This window comes from Gobio gobio (assembly GCF_949357685.1).
Source record: "Gobio gobio genome assembly, chromosome: 7".
In the NCBI taxonomy this organism is placed as follows: Eukaryota; Metazoa; Chordata; class Actinopteri; order Cypriniformes; family Gobionidae; genus Gobio; species Gobio gobio.
In genome coordinates, this window is record NC_137103.1 from 19883826 (window position 1) to 19909328 (window position 25503).

General features: G+C 37.9%; 1 protein-coding gene across 2 annotated transcripts in view; it reads left to right on the forward strand.

The window, feature by feature from the left end:
* dnajc15 (DnaJ (Hsp40) homolog, subfamily C, member 15) overlaps positions 1 to 23943 on the forward strand; it is a 28198-nt gene extending 4255 nt beyond the window's left edge. Inside the window, exons 3-7 of one of the 2 annotated variants that reach the window (XM_079820988.1) lie at positions 2526 to 2599; positions 9322 to 9398; positions 11949 to 12019; positions 14144 to 14186; positions 23478 to 23943. In XM_079820988.1, coding sequence (XP_079677114.1) covers positions 2526 to 2599; positions 9322 to 9398; positions 11949 to 12019; positions 14144 to 14186; positions 23478 to 23511 — 299 coding nt within the window. In that variant the 3' untranslated portion in view covers positions 23512 to 23943. The remainder of the gene's footprint in view (positions 1 to 2525; positions 2600 to 9321; positions 9399 to 11948; positions 12020 to 14143; positions 14187 to 23477) is intronic. The other variant, XM_079820989.1, reaches the window with a different exon arrangement.
* Positions 23944 to 25503: the final 1560 nt, after the last annotated feature.

Below are 25503 nucleotides of genomic sequence, written 5' to 3' on the forward strand. Positions count from 1 at the left end.
GTAGTGTAAAATAACAATTAGGTAATAATAACAATTGATTCAAATAAAGTATCAAAAGCAAATAACCATAAGGTTTTACTGAACAACACTGTTAAAATGCATAAAGTAATATACAGGTAACATTTAATCTTTTTCTGTACATTAAGTTTTATAACAGATGCCTGCAGAGGGAGCCAGTGGCCTGTGTGTTGTTATTACACTTTACAGCACAATCAAATCCTTGTTTAATATTGGCTAAACAACATTTAATTAAAATGTCTATTAAATCTTTAATATTTGGCCACTTCTTTATGATAGAAATGCAACAGCCCCTGTCATTTCTTGAACAAGAATAAGAATGTGGACATGAAAACATGCAAACTCAGACCTAGGGAAACTTTTATTTTGAACTTGCGGTGAACCACAATTTGCATAGTTATAAACATATTGATGTATTCTCCTATTTTGGCGTATGTTTATAAATTATTATGTTACAAATCTGGTGAAATGGCACGCATAGCATTCCCAGATTAATGTTATAAGCAACCCAAACTCACTGCATATGCAGAGATGGCATTTTTTAACCGAGTTGCTCCACGCATGTAAATGTGCAACAGCGCATGTATTTATTTAATTGAATTATAGCATTTGTGATTTCACAATAGCACTATGCATTATTGTGATTTTTTATGGTCTCAATATATCATACAGCCTTAGAAAACAGTAATAATGCGGTTCATGGATGCTCGTTCGTGGAATATACCACTTCCGGTATTTTGCAGGTGTCTTGACGAAAGATGCTACCTATGAAAGTCACTTGAGCTCTACTTTCTGAGTATTAATTATCATAAGTAGTAAAAGATACAAACTCACCTTTACATGCTAAAATGGCGAGACAGCTTTTCATCTCAATTAGAATATCGTCCTGTTTTAATATCACGAGATCTCATCACACCCCTGCACATTTGGCATGAGAGTAACAAAAGGCTGCAAATGAAAGTTTTAGTAGAAAGACCTTATATGGAGATGATTTGGTTGTGTTTTATGCAAATTATTATTAACCTCAGACATGCGGTCAATCATTTTGAATAGTCAAAATTTGTCTGGTAAATTAGGCAGCAGTTACATTACAATATAAAATAATCTGTGCAATTGTTTTTACGATCCTGTTTTATTCAGTGTTTCGACAAATCAGTTGAGCGAATAATTCAATGACTAACTCAAAGACAGTCACTATTTCTATCATAAATGAATCAGTGAAAACTTCTCACCGCTAATGCGCGGAATGACAGTATGTCTTGAATGAGCAAACACAGACAAGCAGCGAAAAGACTCAGTGCTGTTGGACTAAATATCAGCACTCTTGGTACGTGTTGGCGAAGGTTTTGTGTTTGCGATCTGGCGCAGAGTATGTTTCTGGGCAGGATGTTTGCAAGCTAAAATCCCTCATGTTGTGGTTCACAGTGGGATAGAGTAGCCATTGTATAATGTAATAAAAGTTTTTTCCTCTTTTGTCTTCTTAAAATATTTAGCTAAACTTTCCTCGTGTATGTTAAAGCTGCCCACAGATATTTATGATTGTGATTCTAAAGGATTGGAAGCACTCGAGATGATGGCGGCGTTGACGAGGGAGATGGTTAAGCCGCTCTTACTGTGAGTGTTTGTTCAAGCCCCTAGATGAAGCTCACCCTGGTTAATGAGGTCAATTTGGCCTCCAGCATTAGAGGAATCAAAGAGTCTTTAAATGGCCGCATGTGGCCAAATAATTAAAGCGACTTTGTCATCAGCCTGTTTACGTTTCATTCTTTTCTGGCAGGTGTCTCTGCCGTCCTCCCTACTGCTGCTTGGTAGTTAATCATTGTTAGTCGCCAAGTCTTCCACCCATAGCTGTGTGAGGTCAGGATGGAATAGCACTTGTGGTCGCTTTGAGGAAGGGGCTAATTCCCATTTCAGTACATCGAGGGGGCAGCGCTTCTGCCAAAAGCTGAGGCGGTGTGTGGTCTGATTCGCTCAGAGGCAGGGCTTTGGATTACAGTGAAGGAAGCCTCAAGCGCTTTTTTGCTGAGAAGCAAAATAACATTTTCCTCTCAACAGTATACTTCTCAGAATTTGATGAAATGAAAATCCAAAAATGTTCCCATAATGTATTACTTTAATGATTTTATAAATTCTTCAGCTACAATTTGGTTGCATTAAATGAGCCGCTTGACGGCCTTTCTCAGCTTTTTTTCATTGAATGCTGGATGTTCAGAGGCATTATATGTTCAGTACTTTGAGTGCTGCTGACTTGCAGTGTGTTGCTTCACAGTTGAACCACAACCGCTGGCAGTTCACCAGCACCCTGACCAAGTAAATACCAAGGGAAGTTGAAAGGCGCCCTCACCTTTAACACGCATTAAATAAGACTAAAATGTGGTTTTGTCCTTGGTTTCACCCTTAAACCAACTTTGTTAACCCTGGAAATTAACTCTGTAAATTGTCTGCTATCAAGTGGCAAACTTTTTCAACCCATCAACACTTTTTCTCCTTATTACATTTGCTTTTAGGTCGATATGCATTCCATTTATGGAGGCCTCTGGGTCAGGTTATCACGGAAGCTGCCAAGAAGTTACCCACTACGGTAAGTGTCAGAAACAAACCAACAACTTTTTAGCATGCATAAGCGAATGATTTTGTTGTGGGATTGCTCTCGAACACCCTATGAATCAGTATTCCCATTTGAAAAAAAACAGCAGCACAACATATTCATTTTTTATAACACAGATTCTGTTTCAGAAAGCGATGATTTGTGGCAATGAAATTTGGATATTTCCATGTTCATTTCCACATCTTGAGGCACTTGTTTGCGTGCGTTGTTGGCATGTTAAAGCTCCTGCTGTAGGGCGAAGGACTGATTCATCGTGTCTTACTGGCCCTAGCCATAGTTCACGCTGTGCGTCTGGTTTTTGATGGAGTGTGTAAACCTGATTTGTCCAGGTTCTTCTTAATCTCTAGGGATGTGTGGTTGGGGCTGGTTCCCAATACTTTGACTCAACCAGTCCACCTGTGTATGCTCTAAAACTTTGTTAATCTCAGTGGTTTTCACAGATTCGCAGATTCACTCTTGTAATATATCATTATAACAGTTATTAATCCAATGATTTCATTTTTCGTGAATCACATGAGCGTGATTAAGTGATGTTTTGGGCTGAGATTGGACTGAACATTCTGGCCTCCCTTGCCCTCTAAATGTACACATGTTTTTACTCAGTTGTGAACTCTGCCCGAAATCCTGCAGCATGTACAATTTTTGAAGAAGCCACAGACCGATGTTATCGTGTTATGGCATCTTTATTAAAGAGATAGTTCAGCAAAAAACAATGGAAACTCTGTTATTGTTTAATCAACATCAGTTAGTACATGCGTTCCAAACCTGTGTGCTGTTGTTTTTGCCATAGAACACAAAAGTTGAAATTTTTGACCACAGTTTGTCATCAGGACTGTTTAGGTCCAAAAATGACAAAAACATACTGACTTTTTTGGTCTTTTCCTCATACAAACCTGTTTTAATGCGATTTTTGTTCAGCTTTTTGCTCAAAATTTTTATTTTTTATGAATTATACAAATAATCCATTCATCTAGAAGAAAACAGGTTTTTCGTTTAAAAGCATAGGCTCTGTTCTTTCTTTTGATATATTGCATATTCAGATATTCATACAACAAAATATTCTGGGGCCCATGAACATTTTGTGAAAATTATAAAAAATATTGGCGTGACTAAAACACTGGGGGAAAAGAGTTAAAAAAGACGTAATAAAATGTTCAAGTCATATGGACTACTTTTATGATGCATTAATGTGGTATTTTTTATTTTATTTTGATAGGCCCTTTTGTTCTATGGTAAACCGCTAATTTAGTGCTTCAGCTGTGTGAAGATTCTTCAGAAAGTTTTCTTTTTTGTTTTAATTAAAAGACAACAACATAGGTTTGGAATGATATTAAGCAAAAAATTTATTAATAATTTAAAGAACTGTAATGTTGAAAATGCTCCTTAAATTTTAAGTATGTTCTAAAAATATGGAATAGGGCTTTTCACACTGCGCTTAACCCCGTGTTATCGTCATTCTAAACCCCACTTTTAACCCCTCATTGCGGTGCCAAACTTTGTGAATGTGTGAATGTTATGGGTAGATGCTTAACAACAGACGGCTAATCTTGTGGCTCATATTCATATGCTTTGGACAGTCAGTCAGCTTTTGAGGGGGGGGGGGGGGGTGTCAAATGGCAATGGAAAACTTGTCAATTGGAGTGAAGATGAGACCCTTTCATTTTTACTTTTATAGTCCTAAAACTTGAAGCTTCTTGAAAATCAGGTTGTGTGTGGCGTTCCTCCAGTCATTGACATTGACACAGCAAAAATGCAAATGAGAACAATTGCCCAGTGTTTCGAAATGTACAGTGTGAAACGTCTTAAGAATACCGCAGATTAATTGTTATGAGCAGTGTGAAACGTGAAGTAGGATAATACAGGATTCCATTTACCCGGTGTTTAGAATGATGCAGGGTTAAATATTTCAAGTGTGAAACGCCCTATTGTGTGAAAGGAGAAGTCCCAAAGTGAAGAAATGTAAAAAATTTCTCATGAGGTCTGTACTGTAACAAAATCTCAGCAAAAAATTATTGAATTCGAATGAAGAATACAGCCTAAACTTCATCCAACCACCTGAAGCTCATAAGAAACTTGGCCTTCATGATCTTAAAGGGATAGTTCACCTAAAAATTAATCATTGACTCACCCTCAAGTTGTTCCAAACCTCAATGATATTTTTCTTCTGCTGAACACAAAGGAAGATATTTTGAAGAACATGGGTAACCAAATAGTTGAAAAATACTAATTCTTTTGTGTTCAGCAGAAGAAAGAAATTCGTACAGGTTTGGAACAAAGTGAGGGTGAGTAAATGATGACAGAATTTTCATTTCTGGGTGAACTATCCCTTTAAAGGTGCACTATGTAACTTTTCCATCCGCTAGAGAGGCCTATTCAAAACAAAGGCTTAGTTTGATAACGCCACGTTTGAGCGCAGAATCTTGGGACATGTGGTCTTCACCTCACAGCCGGTGGAAAAGGACTCGGGCAGAAATCATGTTCATGGATGCGATTATTAACGTTACTGTAGTATGAAGCAGAGTAGGACCAAGTGTTGTGGAGCTGAGCAAGGCCGCTGGAGCGATTGTTAATAAGATGAACGCAACACCTCCTGAGCAATGGGACTTTTATTATGCCACAGTTGCCGGCGCCATTTCTGCTTTTCCGGTCATGAGTATGAGGGAACGCAGCTCTGTTTATCATATTAGATACATCTGAGTGTGTTGAAAATTATGTTATGACATTACTCTGTGCATTCGCTCGGCGGCTGCTATGACACTTGTTGCACACTGCAGTCAGAGTAAAGCGTTTCTGCAAAATAAAACCGGAAACCGAGAGTAATGCAGATATGATGCTATTGACAGGCGATTCCCTCACACGACCCAGTTCCTTGGTTAAAATAGCAATTTTCTCACGATTTACAAATAGTTGGAAACATTTGGGATATTGTAAGTACTCAACTGAACAAAATATATAACACTGGCCTAGTAGTTTTTGGATATTTTACTGCAAAAATGTTTCATATTGCAGCTTTAATGCTCACTCTTGGGCTGTTTAATTTATGGTGTGTTCACGCGATGGCAGAATTACTGTAGTTACTAGATGACAACCTGGGATGTTCTACTTAGAACTTTTCACGTCCTTGGACTCGGAATTATGCATAATTTTATGGCAACACAAATTAATCTTTGTAATTTGAGTAATCAATAGACAAAGCCACAACATAACATATAATGCAAATGCCTTATTAATAAACCTATTAATAAGGCTTCTCACTACTGTGTGTGTGTGGATGGGTTAAATGCAGAGCACAAATTCCAAGTCTGGGTCCGCATTCTTGGCTACACTTCACTTCACTTCACTTCACTTCACTTCACTATATTTTAAAGGGGTGGTAAAACACATTCTTTTGAAGGCTTGACTGTGTTTGTGGGGTGCACTGTAACATGTGTTCATGCTTCGTTTTAAAAAAAATTGCCTTATTTTTCATATATTTGACCTTTATTCTACACTGCTCTGTCCCTCCTTGTAAAACGGTCTGATGCTTTCCGGGTTGTATGAAGCCAGTCCCTCAAAAATACGCAATGGGCTCAGATTGGTTAGCTGGCCCAGTGTGTTGTGATTCGCTAACCGCCTATTGTACGTTTATCGGAAACGTCACGCCCCTTACCTGGAGGCTGTGCTTTGGTCAGTATTAGAAACAACGGCGTCAATAAAACCATATGAGCCCGAATCAGACCCAGAACATTTGAGTGAAGATGATCGAGCAGAACCTGTTCAGTCCTCAAGAGTAAAGACTGCGGATCTATAATCGCTACTGACTGGCACTTTAACTTTTGTATTTTTAGAACGAATATCGCCAGATATCTGTCGCAAGAACTATTAACCCAAAACGAACACTAAGCACTGGCTTTAACTAAGTTAGTAAGTTAGCCAAATCACACACAGAACCATGTTTAGCAAGCCTGTAGATAAACAATACATAAAAGCTCTAATCAAAGAATCATTTACACTAATGCCAAGTTCGCTGTTGAGATTTTAACGTTAGTGTTTGTAACGTTATGTGTTCGTCGGATAACGTTAAGTGTGAATGAGCATTTAACAGACTGGTTTGCAGAACAGCGCTGTCATCTGTTTACTTCCTTGCTACAACCTATTACAGGAAAACACATCGATGAAAAATAAATCAGACTTACAGGTTGTGGCCCGTAAACAGCTTCTGTTTGTAAATCCAGCTTTCAGGACAAGCCGTTGTGCATATCCTGTATTGAACTCGCGAAGTTTGTGGAAGTTGTCCTCCGTGAAATGTGCAGCGCGCACGTCGTGCATCCACGCACCGGCAGTGTTTTTTTCACGCAGCTGACGTTGTGCAAATCCGGCATTGAAATCGCGAAGACGGTGGATGTTTTCCTCTGTTAGATGTGCTGCAGCGAGATCCGCACGCGCCTGTTCCCCGCTGTCTCATACACACGTGCAACATGTTGTATGTTAAACGCTCTGCAACGCACCCCCGTCCCAAGGAAGGCTGAACAGAGCAAGTACCCCAGACCTGCAATCCGGATGAAAATAACAGCGTTTCCTTGGCATCGCGGCAACACCACTCCAGCCTAACTATACCACAACAGCGCCGCAATACAAAATGGCCTCACCCCCCCTTATTTAATATTCTCGGAGGAGGGGTTTATGTAAATATTGGGGCTGGTGATGTCAGCAACCCTGGAGCAATGTCTGTAGTCGCCTACTGGCCGTTTGCTGTAGTTCTTAGAAATGGATTTCTTTAAAAGCAAATATCTCCCTTTGCTTTAAACTTTGAACGTTGTAACTTTGCAGATGTTGTTTATGCTCAAGCAGCAACATTACACGCTAGCTAAAGTTAGAATAGTGAAATCGTGGTTTACCACCCCTTTAATGTTAATTTTTTGCTACTTTCAGTGCTATCTACAGTAAATTATTATATACCTTTTGTATATTTAATTTATTAAGTCCCCCTTGTAGTCAGTCATTTTATCACTTAAAACTAATCTTTGATCACCAAAATGACATATTTAAATATTTTTTTTTTTTTTAAATGTCTTCATGCCTTAAAATAGCTTGAATGTAACTCTACACCCTTGCTTCATTTAGTCTACCCGGATCCATGAATATGCAAATCAGCCCCGCTAATTTTTTCCTGTAGTACACACTGCACAATGGTATCGCTCTTTAAAACGTCAGACACATAACGGTAATGAATATGCTTAGCCTTTTTCTTGACCGCGTTATCAAACAGCTAATAATGTGTTGCTAATGTTACACAAACCATGTTCCCGTTCGCCATCTCAGTCTACCTTCTTAAAATCAGCATCCTTAGAAATGCTTTGAACATCATAGAACGTCAGTGGAGAAAGGCATATAGTTCATCTTAATATACATCATATACATAATTCACCTGCTATATTGCTAAATGTATAAATTTTTTCATATTAACAGAAAAAGGTATACATATACTGGTATGGCTTCTCTTGAGACTCCTCTGCTTAATTCGCTGCATAGCAATGATGATATGCTAAAACCCGCCCACACGTTGACGTGATTGGTTACAAGGTAGTTTTTGACGTAAGAAACACAGTTGATTTAAAACCGCCTTTTTTTTCTTTGGTTCACGTCAGTTTTAAGGAGAAAATACTCCTTAAATGCTGACTTATGACTAAGAATATTAAAAACACCACATAGACATATAAACAACATTAAAAACGTGATTTTCACCACATGGGTCTTTAAGACATTAACAATTGTGAAAATATGATATATCAAAATGTATTTGACTACAATGACTACATTTTACTGCTGAAGCCGCTGCCATTTCGAGTGTTTACGGTTGATGTTGCTGCGATCAGGCAGTACAAGTCAGGACTCTCCGAAAATTCAGTTTACAAATTGGAACTACGAGTTCAACGAGGACATGCACACTTTTCAAGTCGGCAATTATGGTAATTCTTGCGTGAATGCACCTTTAATTTTGGAATTTGGATAATTATGGGGTCAATCTTCTCAAATCCCTAAAATCTCCATTTTCACATAAGGAAAAACTAAATGCTGATCATGGGGCTTTTAGCTGAGCCAAAACATCTTGGTTGCCATCCGTATTGAGATTATACATGTTATTGTGCACATTAGTCATCTCGTATTGAGATTTAAAGGATGGTTAAGGGTTCAGTATTATATTATTGACAGCATTTGAGACAGCATAATGTTGACTACTACAGAAATGAATTCTGACTCATATTTTTCTTAAAGCACTTAAAGGAGTTATTCAGTTAAACCCTGTTTATAATTTGATCTGTACAATTTGATGAAATCGGTTTCAGCTGGGACCACTTTTCTGGGTGAACGAACTTCTGATTACGGATTACCAGTGTAATGTCTGTGCTTTACAGATACCTCCATCATGTCTCGTTGTGTGTATCATGACAACCAAATAGAAAGATTGGGTATAACTTTACAAGTGATTCTATCATCCCAGTTTCATGTCAGTGAGGTTGAAGTATCGTGACATGTTGAAAACTGTGTGTATGTTATCAAGGCCAGGCGCCTTGTGTATTTCCATTCTAACCGTTTAAAACTGAGGAAGGCATAGTTTTTTTCCTAGTAATCAACAATATACCACAGATGTGCTGTTGATAGGGCTTAACTTTGAATCTGGACCATTGTTTTCAACATTTTCTGTTTTTTCCTAGTCATTTTCTGCATATTACAAAGGTGGATTTGAGCAGAAGATGACCAGACGGGAAGCCAGCCTTATTCTCGGGATCAGGTAATTGTGGGCCGTGGGCTAAACAAAGCCCTAAATCACTGCAATTCCTCTGGCTGAATTCTCTCATTATGAGTTGTCATGGAAGAAAACAAAGGTGTTTTACAGTATATACACACACACTGCATCACTAAACTTCCCAGAAGAGCTTGCGGTTAAGTCTGGGGGCAATTCTTTTGGTTTGAAGTCGGTCGTCATCTCCTGTCGTCAGAGCTTTGATCCTGTAACGTCTAATGGGAAAAATTCTCAGCTGTGTCTCTTTTTAATTTGTGATCTGCTTTTGGGTGGACCACCCTCCTCATCCTAGGAGGGTATATTTCTCCAAAAATTCCCCTTACTTCAACAGAAGTTCACATGGTCCCACACCAGGTGTGACTCACACCGTGCAAGCATCACATCCTGTGTGGCGTGCCTTGCGTCATTTCTTTGTGTTGTCAGTCAAACTGGACTAATGTTTTCATAGAACTGAACTAGACTGTGTCCAATATTTCTTGGATGTGACCAATATGAACTCGGTCAACCGCATTCATGCTCATAAAACGCAGCTGATTCGGGTTAATAGTTTTTATTATTCTCTTCTCATCTGTCTTCAGCTTTACTTTGGTGTCTGTCACTTACAGCTGAAATAACTGACTCCAGTAATGTTATACTGTTTGCACTGATACACTTTGATCTCTCTACACCCATAATAAATTCAGCTTATTTGTAGGGTCATTTGTGCTTTTTAAAGGGATAGCTCACCTAAAAATGGACGTTTTGACATTTTTGTTCATCCATCCAGCTGTCAGTCTATCCAGCAGAAATGTGCGGCAGTCGGGAGACTAAGCTATAGGAAAAGTTTCAGGTCAGTTTTTTTATTTTTTATTGAAAGGATGCATTAAATTGACAGGCAGTGGACAGGTGTCAGCATGGACACCCTGACTGGTCTGTGGCTATGCAGCCTATTTGAGCTACAGTTGCTCATCTGTTTGATCAGACCACACGGGCCAGCCTTCGCCGCCCACGACCCTGTCGCCGGTTCACCACTGTTCCTTCCTTGGACCGCTTTTGATAGATACTGGCCACTGCAGTTTTGGAGATGCTCTGACCCTGTCGTCTAGCCATCACAATTTGGCCCTTGGCAAACTCAAATCCTTATCTCTTCATCACGGCACCTGGTAGTGGGTGGGATATATTAGGCAGCAAGTGAACATTTTGTCCTCAAAGTTGATGTGTTAGAAGCCGGAAAAATGGAATTTGAGTGAGTTTGACAAGGGCCAAATTGTTATGGCTAGATGACTGGGAGCATCTCCAAAACGTATATATAGATGTTACAGTGTATTGTAATATTATGTAATACTATTTCAGAATATTACTGTTTTTTACTGTATTTTTGATCAAATATATGCTCTTGTTCATGTTTCCTTTGATGATCCTCATAGTCATTGCTATTCTGACATTAAATGAGTTTGAGCGCATAGTTTAGTCTCCTGACTGCCACACACATCTGCTGGATAGACTGACTCTTCCAACAAATGCTGTTTTGTCTAACGGATTCGTCATCACATTCTGGAAGCATCCACTCCGCTCAGTGTTTTAATCAGTTGCTCTGGCCCCTCTCAGACGCCCACTCCTGCGTATGATTTGAGACTTGAGAGGAGGCTTGGTAGGACTGAACGCTTGTGTGTAAGCATTAATCTATCTTTTAATCATCACTTCTGGCTGTTTAGCCATGACTCAGATCCAAACCCTGAAAGCTGTAGGCTGGAACGAAATGTATTCATCTTTCGGAAAGGATACAGTGTAAACTCATAACTCAATGTTTAATATAAATTAAAATATTTAATCTATTTAATAAATACAGAAAGTTGAATCCTTTAAAAAGAAACATTACTATATACTGACTGAATGAAGATGTACATTTATTTTATTTATTTATTTTTGTTTATAAATGTCCTTGAATGTGTCACACAAATTGTAAAGAAATGTTTTGGGATTTTAAGCAAGTCTTATTAGTATCTAGCACACTACAAAAACAAAAAAGTATTTTAAAAGAGGGAGATGAAAACCATCATATAGTCTTCATTTATTAATTAATTGAAATGAATGCTTGATTTGCCAATATTCATTATACACATCTTGTATGTATCTCTGATTTTATAAAATTGTATTCAACATAAAAAAAAATTCAATTAAATTCATGTTTTAAAATATAGTTAAATAAAACAATTTAACTAACTACTGAATAAATCATTTTAGATGCATTTTAAATTGTAATTTGCAAAAGTGTAATTTTGTCTCTTGCTTTTCTTTATCATTTTGTCAGTTAAGTTAATAAATATATATATTTTTCTCATTTCTGTTGCTTGTTTTGCCCACTAAATTGGGGAATTTCAGGGAATGTACAGCATTTCCAGTTGATGTGTGCAATGATGAAGACAGACCACACATGTTGATGATTAGTGCAAAAAATCAGTCTGGAGGCCTGTAATTATATTTATGCAGCAGTTCCCACTGTGACCACTAGATGGTGGTGTGTTCCTTCTCTAAATGTTCTGTTTTCTTGTTTTCCAGTCCAACCAGCGCTAAGGCAAAGGTACGGGATGCCCACAGAAAGATCATGGTCCTAAATCATCCAGATAAAGGTCAGTAGTTCACGTTGACGTGTTGGGATGGTTGTTTTAATCAATAATTCTCTGGTTCGGTTTTCCACATGCAGCCCTAGTTGTAGGTATTGTCTGAGCAGACAGTAGCAGAGACGGGTGTTGATTACAGTATTGATTTGACCAGCATTTGTCATTACACACTTTTTAAAGAGGGCTCACATCCCTGCAATGCTGACTTGCTGTAATTTAAGCCAGAACCACACAAAGCAGGACATAATCGGGTGAACCATCACTTCAGCCAAACATTTGTTTCGAAATATTTAAATGAAAAACTTAAATGCTGTAAAAATATACTGAAAATAATCAAGGCATGTTTTCCAATCTGTCCTTCACTAAAGGTAGAATAATATTAAATCATTTGCATTCATATTCTTCCAAAAATAATAGTACATAGTGACATATTTTTAATAAAACGTTATAAAAAAAGCCATGCCATGCAAATTATTAATTCAAATCAGTTTTATATTTATTCAGCTAATAATTTTAACTGATTCATGGTAATCATACATTCATACATGTCCGCAGGTTGAAGCGACCCCAATTGTGTGATATTTAGCACCGGGAATGCGTATTTCAGCAGGAAACCCTGCCAAAAAGACATATATTTTACCCCCCATTAGAGATTTTTACCAAAAAAACCCCACTGAAATGAGACTGGGCTTGTTTTGGGCTAGTTTTGAGTAGCGATTGGGCGGGTTTTGTTGTGAATATCTGGCAACCCTGATCTGCTGACGGACACTGTGCTGCGTTGTCACCGGAACATCCCAGCTGAAGATAATGAGGAATTTACGCCGCTCCCTTTGCCAAGTGCATTCCAAACTGCTACATACGGTACAGGTGTGTCCTGCTCACATAGGGATGATCAAATAGGGAATACTGATTCCCGTGTCCTGCTCACATATAGGGATGATCAAATAGGGAATACTGATTCCATTTGGAACTCACCCCGTGAACCGTTCGGTACGAATACACGAACCGTTACACCCCTAATATAAATGTATAATGTAAAATATAATTTTGCAGCTGAAGTTTAGAGACACTATTGATTAATTATTACTTAAAGGGATATTTTGAAGAATGTTTGTAACAAAGCAGATAGAGCAACCATTGACTACCACTGTATTTTTCCCCCTACTTGGTTACAAACATTCTTCAAAATATCTTCTTTTGTGTTCAGCAGAACAAAGAAACTCATACAGGTTTGGAACAACTTGAGGGTGAGTAAATGATGACAGAATTTTCATTTTTGGGTGAACTATTCCTTTAAGTCATGAAATGAGAAAGGAAAGTAAAACTTGCACATTCTTTAAGAAACTTAATGGTTGATTAGCAGATGTTTATCCCAAAAATAGTTTTTAATACTTTTATTCATCAAAGATGCATTAAAATAATCAGAAGTGACAGTAAAGACGCTTACAAAGTTTACAAAAAATCTGTTTCAAATAAATGCCTTTCTTTTGAACTTCATTAAAGAATCCTGGAAAAAATGTATCATGGTTTCCAAAAAAAAAAAAAAAAAATTAAGCAGCTGTTTTTCAGCATTGATGATAATGTTTCTTCAACAATAAATCAGCATATTAGAATGATTTCTGAAGGATCATGTGACACTGAAGACTGTAGTAATGATGCTGAAAATTCAGCTTTTCCATCAAAGGAACAAATTGCACATTGAAATATAAAATATTTTAAAATATTTCACAATATTATTGTTTTGACTATATTTTTGATTACGCAAATACAGCCATCGTGAGCATAAAATACTTCTCAAAAACATTTAAAAAATATTGCGCAGTGTATATCACAGGCAAAATCATTTTCAATACATTTAGAATATTCTGTGTATCTCACAGTAGTGATAATGCACCAGGTTCCAATGTATTTAGATCTGATAGGGATTTGTTCACTCTGATCTGTGCGACACAGGTTATAAATCACTGTCTAGCGAATTGCTTTTTTTGCAGTGGTCTTTTTTAGTGCAGGGTCTCACCTAATAAACACTGTGAGCAGGAGTCTTTATTTTCCCTTGGTCACTGTACTCGCCCTGTTTTTCTGTTCAAGGTTAATGGCCTCACCTTGCCTTTCTCTGTTTTTTTCCTCTTTCAGGTGCATTTCTCACAGCGCTCAGAGATGCTGTTTATATATATATGTGAGTGTGTGTGTGTGTGTGTGTGTGTGTGTGTGTGTCAGCCCTTGTTTGCTCCTCTAGTCCACTAATACTCTCAGTGAAATAAGCGATAGTGTCTGTGATGCTATCTGTAGTGGAGCGATAAGGCCTCTGACTGTAGGGAGGACGACCAGCTGAGAAAGTGTGCCAGATTTATCCAATCCTCCAGCGCTGCTAAGAAATCCTTTACTACAGTGCTGATAATAATGGTGTGCAAGTGCCCATTTTGTTTGTTATGGTAGTGGAGGGGGCTGAAGTATTAAAGACCCCATGAAATGGCTTGATGAATACAGTTTGCTTTCCTGTGGCATGTATGTATTTCTTATTCAATCAGGAAGCTGGAAAAAGACGTACTAAGAGGCTGTTTACACTACACCGTTTTCAACTAAAATAAAAAAAAAAACGTTTAATGAATTTTGGCCATTAATTTACACAACATCAGCGTTTTGGGGGCCTGAAAATGCAAGCTTTTGAAAACCGTTATCGTCTCTGTATAGACTGAAAACCACGGATTTGTGAAAACGCTTACGCATGTATATTACGTGTTCAGTCTAAAGGCGTGTAGTGTTTCTTTACAAAGTGACATCGCCAGCTACTGGCCTGGCATGAATAATACAACGCTTTTAGATGTTTTCGCAGATTTGTGTGAACAGGGATCGTTTTCACAACGCTGTCGTCTGTACACGAAATCACAGGATAAACTTTTACATTTTTGGTACATTGTTGTCATGTAAATGTACCCTAAAAGACTCACCCTTTTTTGTTTTTAAAGGGTTAATAGCTTTAAAGGTGCTGTGTGTGTAAGTTTTTGACTGTACTAAAGCATAACAATACTATAATATGTTGATATTTAGGAGTTCACATACTGGTTTCTCTGAAAAACTAAGCTACAGCCAGTTATTTTACTTTTAAATGTGTCTTCCGTGTCGGAATGTCTGTTTTTGTCTCTGTGATCCCCCCCACCCAAACAAACTGGGTCAGAGATTGCAGAATCTACCCGACCTAAAATGCTCCGCCAGCCATTTAAAAATCTATATGAACGGAAGCACGTTAAAACGTGGATAAATCAATTCATCCACTTACAGTGTGCAAGTTTTCTCGCCTTCCATTGTTGCTCACTCGTTCCTGTTGCGTGTCCTGTCCAGGCTCACACTGGCAACTCGCGTGAGCGTCGAGTCTGAGGGGGCAGGGCAACTATATTTTGAATTTGGACTGCAGTACCCATTTCAACCACTTGCTGTCATTCTTACATACAGCACCTTTAAGCTGTGGCCACATTTACCATTATTTGGCTAATTTTCATGGGTAAAATCCGGTCATTTTAATAGGAATCCCCGCAATTTGGAATTTCCCATGAGGGCAAATGATTTTTCCAACACCGATTTCGCAACAGGTTCAGGGGTGAGTCTTTCAGAAAGCTGCTTGGGTTGAACGTGACTTCTGTGTGAGCTGCGCTTCATACACCGCTGGTCGCGATTACTGATTTAATCATCTATTCGTGGTAATTCGTTTATTTGAGATAACTGCAATAATCGTGTAATTCAAATTTCACATTTTGCCAGCCAAATTGTGTGCGCTTAGAATTGCCAAATGAAGGTTTGTGGCTTTTATCGGATTTTATTATATTTTTTACAGTATATAAAATTGTATAAAACATAGAAAATACATTTTCATAGCATTAAAGTAAATCATATGATCCTATTTATTTTTAATTTTATGATTTTGAGTAACTGTAAGTGAAAAAAATGTCAGAATTAGAATTCCCCAGAATTAAATCGTTAATCACAATTATTTGTATGACAATGAATGGTCTGCACAAAATTCCTGATCATGACAGGCAGATTATACATTGCTACACTATTGACAATAGACTTATTTTGCCTGGTGAAATTTCACTAATGTGATCGCACCTTTATGCCTTGTTCCATTCAAAGTTGGATGTGTGATAGTCCTACTTGATATCTCAGACTTTCGACAACAAAGGTGTTCTGTTACACAATGCTCCCATAAGGAAACGAAAGGGCAGAGCAACCATTAAACATTGCAGGTGTCGCAGGCGTTTCATTGTCAACACAGAGGTCTCTGAGAGGGTGAAATATGCTGTGCGACAGTAGCGTCTGTTCTGCAGGAGTGCCATTATCAACAGGGAGGATACTTTATGATTTAATATAGAAATTTAATGTAGCATTTTATTTACGACATCTGACTGGGCGCCCTGCATGTGATTGTAACAACATATTTGTACATTTGCATCTCGAAATGTCTTCAGGTTTTTCCAAGTTGAAATTTCAAGTGGTGTCAACTGCATTCTGTTCTGTTAAAATATTGTTTTCTGAGGAACTCTGACTGGTGAGTTATCAATATGGGTCTATACATAGACGTCTCACCTTGACATCACACACAATTCAAGTCAGAAAAGAGTCTGTGAACCAACTGAGATGGAGCGCTTTTCTATATTTCTGTGTTCATCTTGCGTTTAGCCCTTTTGTGAGTTTAAGCCCCCATGGCAAGGTTTCACAGCGACATGAGGATCGACGTTATTCGCTCCGGTATCTGCTCTTTAGGTCGTAATGAGATGATTAACTTTGAGCGGTCAGGGTAATGGCATGGAATGATTGTTGAAATGGCTTTCATTAGTTTGCTAGCTATGAGCAAATGAGGACATTGAGAAACCGTCATACTTGCCTTAACTCAACTAACAGAAACTGTATAAAAGTGGGAGCAAACTAAAAAAAGGAAACGCAAATAATTTTTTACAGGTTATTGTGTTCTGTCTGAAAAGATGATGACATGACGTGTGCTTTGTTCTTTGTTCTGGCTGGCAAAATTATATCTCATTGAAATCATCTAATTATTTATGTATTTATTCTTAAATGGCTTAAAAAGAGAAACCATAATTTTAACCTAAAAAAGCTTTCATTATTTCTACTCGTTTTAGGCAAAGGAAAAATGATGTTGAATTGTTCACCAAAGTGTATTTTCACCAATGCAACAAAGTAGCATACTTTAAACAAATATATGTTTACTTACATATATTTATAATTAGGGTTGTCACGGTACCAAAGTTTCAGTAGTCGGTTAAAATACGAGCCTGGTCATAGATATATCAATCGTAGATGCCTCATTCTACTGATCCGTGCAACCGCCTTCCCTGTTCAATTTATGGAAAATTGTTGAAAGTTCCCCTGCCGATCGAAAGACTAACGCGACCAGGTACGCTCGCCATGACGTCACGTACGCATCTTGAGTTTCACTTTAAACATTCAACACTTTTCCATGGAAGGTGGTCGGTCGAAAGTTTACTTGATAAAGTTTTAAATATTTTTCTTACACAAATGCGTCGATTCGCTTCAGAAGGCCTTTATTAACACCCTGGAGCCGCGTGGAGCGTGTTATTTGACGGACAGATGCACTTTTTATGGACATCAAAAACAGAGCAACTATGAATCAAATTCTAATGCTTCGAGTAGCCTGGACTTTTGTAATATACAACCCCAAATCAGAAAAAGTTGGGACAGTATGGAAAACGCAAATAAACAAAAAAAATAAGTGATTTCTAAATTTACTTTGACTTGTATTTCATTGCAGACAATATGAACACAAAATATGTCATGTTTTGTCTGGTCAACTTCATGTCATTTGTAAATATGCATCCTTTCCTGTCATTCAGACCTGCAACACATTTAAAAGAAAGTTGGGACAGGAGCAATTTAGGGCTAGTAATGAGGTAAAATGGTTAAATAATGATGTCAACAGGTGATTGTAAATATGATTTGGTACAAAAGCAGCATCCAAGAAAGGTCTAATCCTTTAGGAGCAAAGATGGGCAGAGGATCGCCAGTTTGCCAACAAATACGTGAGAAAATTATTGAAATGTTTAAAAACAATGTTCCTCAAAGAAAGATAGGAAGAGATTTGGATATTTCACATTCAACAGTGCATAACATAATTAAAAGATTCAAGGAGTCTGGAGGAATTTCAGTGCGTAAAGGACAAGGGCGCAAGCCTAAGCTGAACAACCGTGATCTCCGATCCCTTAGGCGGCACTGCATCAAGAATCGTCATTCATCTATAAGCGATATCACCACATGGGCTCAGGACTACTTTGGCAAACCTTTGTCAAGTACCACAATACGTATTTACATCCACAAATGCCAGTTAAAACTGTACTGTGCCAAAAGGAAGCCCTATGTTAACAGTGTCCAGAAGCGCCGTCGACTTCTCTGGGCTCGGAGGCATCTGGGATGGACCATCACACAGTGGAAACGTGTACTGTGGTCAGATGAATCAGTATTTGAGGTATTTTTTGGGAGGAATGGACGCCGTGTGCTCCGGACCAAAGAAGAAAAGGATCATCCAGACTGTTACCAGCAACAAGTCCAAAAGCCTGGGTCTGTCATGGTATGGGGTTGTGTCAGTGCCCTTGGCAAAGGTAACTTGCACTTCTGTGAAGGCACAATTAATGCTGAAAAGTACATAGAGATTTTGGAGCATAATATGCTGCCTTCAAGAAGACATCTTTTCCAGGGACGTCCATGCATATTTCAACAAGACAATGCAAAACCACATACTGCACACATTACAAAGTCCTGGCTGCGGAGGAAGAGGGTACGGGTACTTGACTGGCCTGCCTGCAGTCCCGACCTGTCTCCAATAGAGAATGTGTGAAGCGCAAAATGCGACAACGAAGACCCCGTACTGTTGCCCACCTTAAGACTTGTTTGCAGGAAGAATGGGACAAAATTACACCTGAAACACTTCATCACTTGGTGTCTTCAGTCCCTAAAAGTCTTTTAAGTGTTGTGAAAAGGAATGGCAACATTACAAAGTGTTAAATGCTTTACTGTCCCAACTTTTTTTTAAATGTGTTGCAGGTCTAAATGACAGGAAAGGATGCATATTTACAAATGACATGAAGTTGACCAGACAAAACATGAAATATTTTGTGTTCATATTGTCTGCAATGAAATACAAGTCAAAGTAAATTTAAAAATCACTTCTTTGTTTCTTTTTTTTTGCGTTTTCCGTACTGTCCCAACTTTTTCTGATTTGGGGTTGTAACTCTGATTTTATTAGTCTGAAAGAAGAATGTCATATACACCTAGGATGACTTGAGGGTGAGTAAATTATGGGCTAATTTTCATTTTTGGGTGAACTATCCCTTTAATAAAGGCCTTCTGAAGTGAAGCGATGGGTTTTTGCCAGAATAATATCCATATTTAAAACTTTATAAACTATAATCACAGGCTTCTGGCAAAGTCCGTACACGGGCTCATGAGAGAGTCGAGTTCCCTCTGACCCGAAGTTTTGTTTTGCTCTATCCTCTGCGCTTCCGCGTTCATCAATACTCACCTAAGCTTACACTACGCCTACATCAGGTCATGAGACAAAGCTGGGAAGAGCCAGGATATTTTTTTAATATATCCGATTGTGTTCGGCTGAAATAAGTCATATACACGCAGGATGGCTTGAGGGTGAGTACATTTTTTAATCATGGGGTGAACTATTCCTTTAAGTAACGACTGGTATCGTTTTGTTTGAGAACTCTATTCTAATGTGAAAAATTCCCTGGCGGGTGATGATGCAAACACATTTTTGAATCATAGTTTTGATTGAAATGGACTCTTGGATTTGATTCATAGAAATTAATCAAACATTTCAAGTGTAACTGTCACTATGAGTCACAATTTTTTTTTTAAATTTCTCTTTTGGGATATATGTCTATTGGAAATGTATTGGGCAAACTGATATTGGCAGAAAATAATGTGTAATTAAGTGCATCACTGCAGGCTGAGTGCACAGCTCCACTTCTCTGACACACAGACAGATTAGCAGCCTCCTCAGGCCCTGCTCTCTGCTACCTGTTCACTCTCCTGCGTGTTTTCCAATTTGTTATTGCTGCTTATCATGATAGTCTTGTGCAAGTGGGCAGGCAGAGACTGTGTGTGTGTGTGCGCGTGTGTGTGTGTTTGTTTGGGCACACAATGGATGCTTTCAGGATCTTGGAGAAGAGTGGCTTTATGTAAATCCTGTGACTGCGAGTCCTTCAGGTAGAGCAAGGTCATTGATATCTTAGTGCTGTTCTCTGAATCTCATATTTATAAATCAATAAATAAATGAATGAATGAAATAAAATAATTGTAGGATAAAGACCACCAAACATTAATGTTTTTAATAAATTTTTATATTGTAATAATTTCACATTTAAACTCCAAATGAATGTAGACAGACAGTAGACAGTATATTTTAAATGTGTTTAATGGCATCTTTTTTATGAAAGAAGGCCATATCACCGATATACCAATATTGCTACTGATGTCTCTATGAAATTTATATTTTTTCCTCAATTTTAGCCATTAATTATAGTCATTCAACATGAAATGATTGAAAGCTGTCAATTTTAACATTTATTAGGCTTAAAAAATATAACAACTTTTAATTTGCGTGAACTTAAAACAATCTTCACATAAACCCATTATAATAATAGGAACACCATACTAATACTGTGTTTGACCCCCTTTCGCCTTCAGAACTGTCTTAATTCTACGTGGCATTGATTCAACAAGGTGCTGAAAGCATTCTTTAGAAATGTTGGCCCATATTGATAGGATAGCATCTTGCAGTTGATGGAGATTTGTGGGATGCACATCCAGGGCACGAAGCTCCCGTTCCACCACATCCCAAAGATGCTCTATTGGGTTGAGATCTGGTGACTGTGGGGGCCATTTTAGTACAGTGAACTCATTGTCATGTTCAAGAAACCAATTTGAAATGATTCGAGCTTTGTGACATGGTGCATTATCCTGCTGGAAGTAGCCATCAGAGGATGGGTACATGGGGGTCATAAAGGGATGGACATGGTCAGAAACAATGCTCAGGTAGGCCGTGGCATTTAAACGATGCCCAATTGGCACTATGGGGCCTAAAGTGTGCCAAGAAAACATCCCCCAAACCATTACACCACCACCACCAGCCTGCACAGTGGTAACAAGGCATGATGGATCCATGTTCTCATTCTGTTTACGCCAAATTTTGACTATACCATCTGAATGTCTCAACAGAAATCGAGACTCATCAGACCAGGCAAAATTTTTCCAGTCTTCAACTGTCCAGTTTTGGTGAGCTTGTGCAAATTGTAGCCTCTTTTTCCTATTTGTAGTGGAGATGAGTGGTACCCGGTGGGGTCTTCTGCTGTCGTAGCCCATCCGCCTCAAGGCTGTGCGTGTTGTGGCTTCACAAATGCTTTGCTGCATACCTCGGTTGTAACGAGTGGTTATTTCAGTCAAAGTTGCTCTTCTATCAGCTTGAATCAGTCGGCCCATTCTCCTCTGACCTCTAGCATCAACAAGGCATTTTCGCCCACAGGACTGCCGCATACTGGATGTTTTTCCCTTTTCACACCATTCTTTGTAAACCCTAGAAATGGTTGTGCGTGAAAATCCCAGTAACTGAGCAATCTGCTCAAATATACTGTGAAATACTCAGACCGGCCTGTCTGGCACCAACAACCATGCCACGCTCAAAATTGCTTAAATCACCTTTCTTTCCCATTCTAACATTCAGTTTGGAGTTCAGGAGATTGTCTTGACCATGAACACACCCCTAAATGCATTGAAGCAACTGCCATGTGATTGGTTGATTAGATAATTGCATTAATGAGAAATTGAACAGGTGTTCCTAATAATCCTTTAGGTGAGTGTGTGTGTGTATATATATATATATATATATATATATTATAGGGTCTAATTCTCACTATTAACTAGTTGCTTATTAGCATGCATATTACTAGCATATTCGCTGTTTATTATTACTTATAAAGCCCATATTAATGCCATATTCTACATCCTTAATCAGGGGTTTAAAAACAGGGGTTGTGAGCATGCTCATTGCGTAGTGAAGGGGAAATGATTGATACAGATGTGAGGGTCTAGCTATGAAATCTGCTACGACTTTGTGACCGTGTTCTGGACCTCCAGGGCACCTCACACACGCACTCGTGGAACGTGATTTTTGAACAAAAGATGCAATGGAAATTTATAGCAGCATGATGGGGCGCAGCGGGCACCAGGTGTGCCTCATCACACTCTGCCAGCAATAGCACACCCCCCACCCCCCCCTCAGCCACACACTCCCATCATACACCATGGACGTGGGCTGAAAGTCAGTGATTGGAGGCAAAGAGATTTCTTTTCTCAAGCTAGCGGATGTAGAGCTGTAACTAGGGCTGCAGAAATCATGAAAGATTTGCGCCTGTGGACTCGGGGTAGCAAATTAATTATGTTGCTCCATTTAGTTTCAAAGTGACTTTAAAGTCAATGGAAAGCACTGTTTGTGACCCATTTGATTTCTGTTATGACATGTCTGAGTGAAACGTGATATTAAATGAGAAAGAAAATGTAAGGTGGTCAATTTTATCCACCCCGAATTGATTGGAATGTGAAAGTGGGTGTTTTATACACTGGTATATACAAGTTGGGTCATTAAGTTTTATTTGTTTATTGAAAGAAATAAATACTTTTATTCAGCATGGACATGTTAAATTAATCAAAAGTGACAGTGAAGACATTTATGTTAACAAAAGATTCCTATTTCAAACAAATGCTGTTCTTTTGAACTTTCTATTCAATCCTGGAAAAAAAAATACAAGATTTCTAAAGGATCATGTGACACTGAAGACTGGAGTAATGATGCTGAAAATTTAGCTTTGCACCACATGAATAAATTACATTTTATAATATATTAAAAAAGAAAACTTTTTGGTTACAAACATTGAGCATGAGACTTCTTTCATAAACATTAAGAAAATATTACAGACCCCAAAATAGTTATTACTATTTGGAATAACATGCGCTAATGTATCATGCACAATAAAAGGCATTTAGAGAGTATTAAGATAAAAATAAAATTGTAATTTCTTGTTGTGTAAGGAGTGTTTACATTTAGTTTACATTTTGTGAAATTTGTCTGTTCGCAACAGGCAATTTATCCATTTGGCAAAAAGGAACACAATGTGTCACTGCGATGGTACCCTTTCAAAACCATTTAGGTACTAATATGTACACTTTTAGGGGTAAATAAAGTACAAATGTGTACCTTTTGAAAGGGTACCGCACCAGTGACAGTTTTTTTGTAGAAATGGGACAGGAAGTTATTGGAGATAGAGGTTATTGGAGTAAGTGCACTTTTTACAGTTTAAAAGAATTAAAAGAATAAGAGGAGGAAGGGGAGACAATTCATGAACATGCTGAATGAAAACTGCTGCTTGTCCTGCAGGTGGATCCCCGTATTTGGCAGCCAAGATCAATGAAGCAAAAGATCTGCTTGACTCTGGCCCTCGGCGCTGACCCAGCTGCCCGCGCTACCCCAACAGAGAGTTACATCTACTTCAGTGCCGCCAACTCATGAGCCTCCACAAGTCATTGTTCTTCTCCATGTTTTTCTGCCATAAATCAGCCGACTCTCTGCATTTTGTGCTCCGTTCTGTCACTGTTCCTTACCGACACTTTAATGCATGTCGTGAAAGGTTGATCCTTCATGTTAAAGGATTTTCACACGGTCCATGTGAAATATCTCACAGTAATCTTTATTATTTATTGAGGTGACTTGTCTAATGTTTAACATCTGCTGAGAAATCTGGTGGATGTATCATGTCCAAGTATTTCCCCTAATCCGCAGGCACCAGACCATGTAGGTGTGAGTTATTTTAGCTTGCTGAATAAACAGTTTTACAAATCTGGAATGACTCATTGTGAGTATTTTTTGTTTGTTTGCACGCTACCGTTTTCCTCCTGCTGTGCTCGTGCGGATGCATGTGGTACAGATGCCTGTCTGGTCTGCACGTCTGAGTTATCCACGCAGGAGCGGAGCGTTTGGGATTGGACAGAGGGATGTTCTGTACGCCAAGCCTTGGACTGCTGATTTGCTGTTTGTCAGTTCTGGAGATTAATGCCAAGGCCAAGATACCACAACACAAACTGCACAATCCACTAACACGTTACTGCAGAAGAAATAATAGGCAAGCAACAGGGAAAGAAATTGCTTCCTGGTTGCATTTTATATTTCATTTCTTTGAGAGAGGTTATGTTTAGAACTGTTCAGTATTAGCATGTACCTACTGCATACTGCCTACTCTGTTTTAAAAATAGCTATTGATACAAGGCATTAAATGTTTCCAACGATATTATGCTTTATCTTATTACCTCACTTATTCAGATGTGATTGGCATCCAGTCATCATGCTTTTTTTATTCACTTTAACTTGTATTTTAATGTGTCCTTGTTGCAAGTTACACACTGTCAAAATCTTTTAAAAACTTAAGTATAAACAAATTGGCTGTACAAGTAATTTCATTTAATTTCATGAAAAATGTAAGTTGATATTGGTTCTGTTTTTATGAGTTACATTTTTTAAACTAATGGAAAAACAGGAAGCTGCCATGACTTATTCATCATATATTTTTTTTTTTAGTGTAATAATAACAACAATTTATTCTTAATTGCAAACAACTAACTAACACTAAACCAAACCTTAATCTTTTGTAGGTAGCCTACGTTAGATGATATTATTCACTTCTTATTTGTTAATGGCAATGTAACAAGTGCACATAAAAATGACAAAAAAATATTTTTACTTTTTGCATCTTAAAAAGGAATATTAAAAATCACAGCTGCTATTACTTCCAGATCATCTCACTAGAAATTGAAGATCATTTACCTTAAGGGACATGGTGGAGGAAAGAAAAACGAGAAAATATATTTCAAAACTTGTGCCCCCCCCCCAAGAACACTGAGATTACTTGCAAAGCATTCCCTGAGAAACTTTGCATTCTCTCACAAAAATTGGTAACACTTTATAATAACGTTCAGTTATAAGTCACTTACAAGTTATTAGTTAATGATGAAATAATCATTTACAAAACATGACTATATGTTCATAAATATAGTCATGTTTTGTAAATGATTAGTTCATCATTAACTAATAATTAATAAATGACTACTGAATTAACAAAACATTTATAAATTATTAGCATGTCACCTAATCATTTATGAACATATTGTCATGTTTTGTAAATTATTAGTTCATCATTAACTAATAACTTATACGTGATCTAGGTAAACTTTACAATAAGGTTTCATTAGTTAACATTAGTTAATGTTTTAACTAACATCAACTAACCATGAGCTGTACATTTGTTTCTGTATTTGTTCATCTTTGTTAATGTCAGTTAATAAAAATCCAGCTGTTCGTGGTTTGTTCATGTTAGTTCACAGTGCATTAACTAATGTTAACAAGATTTTAA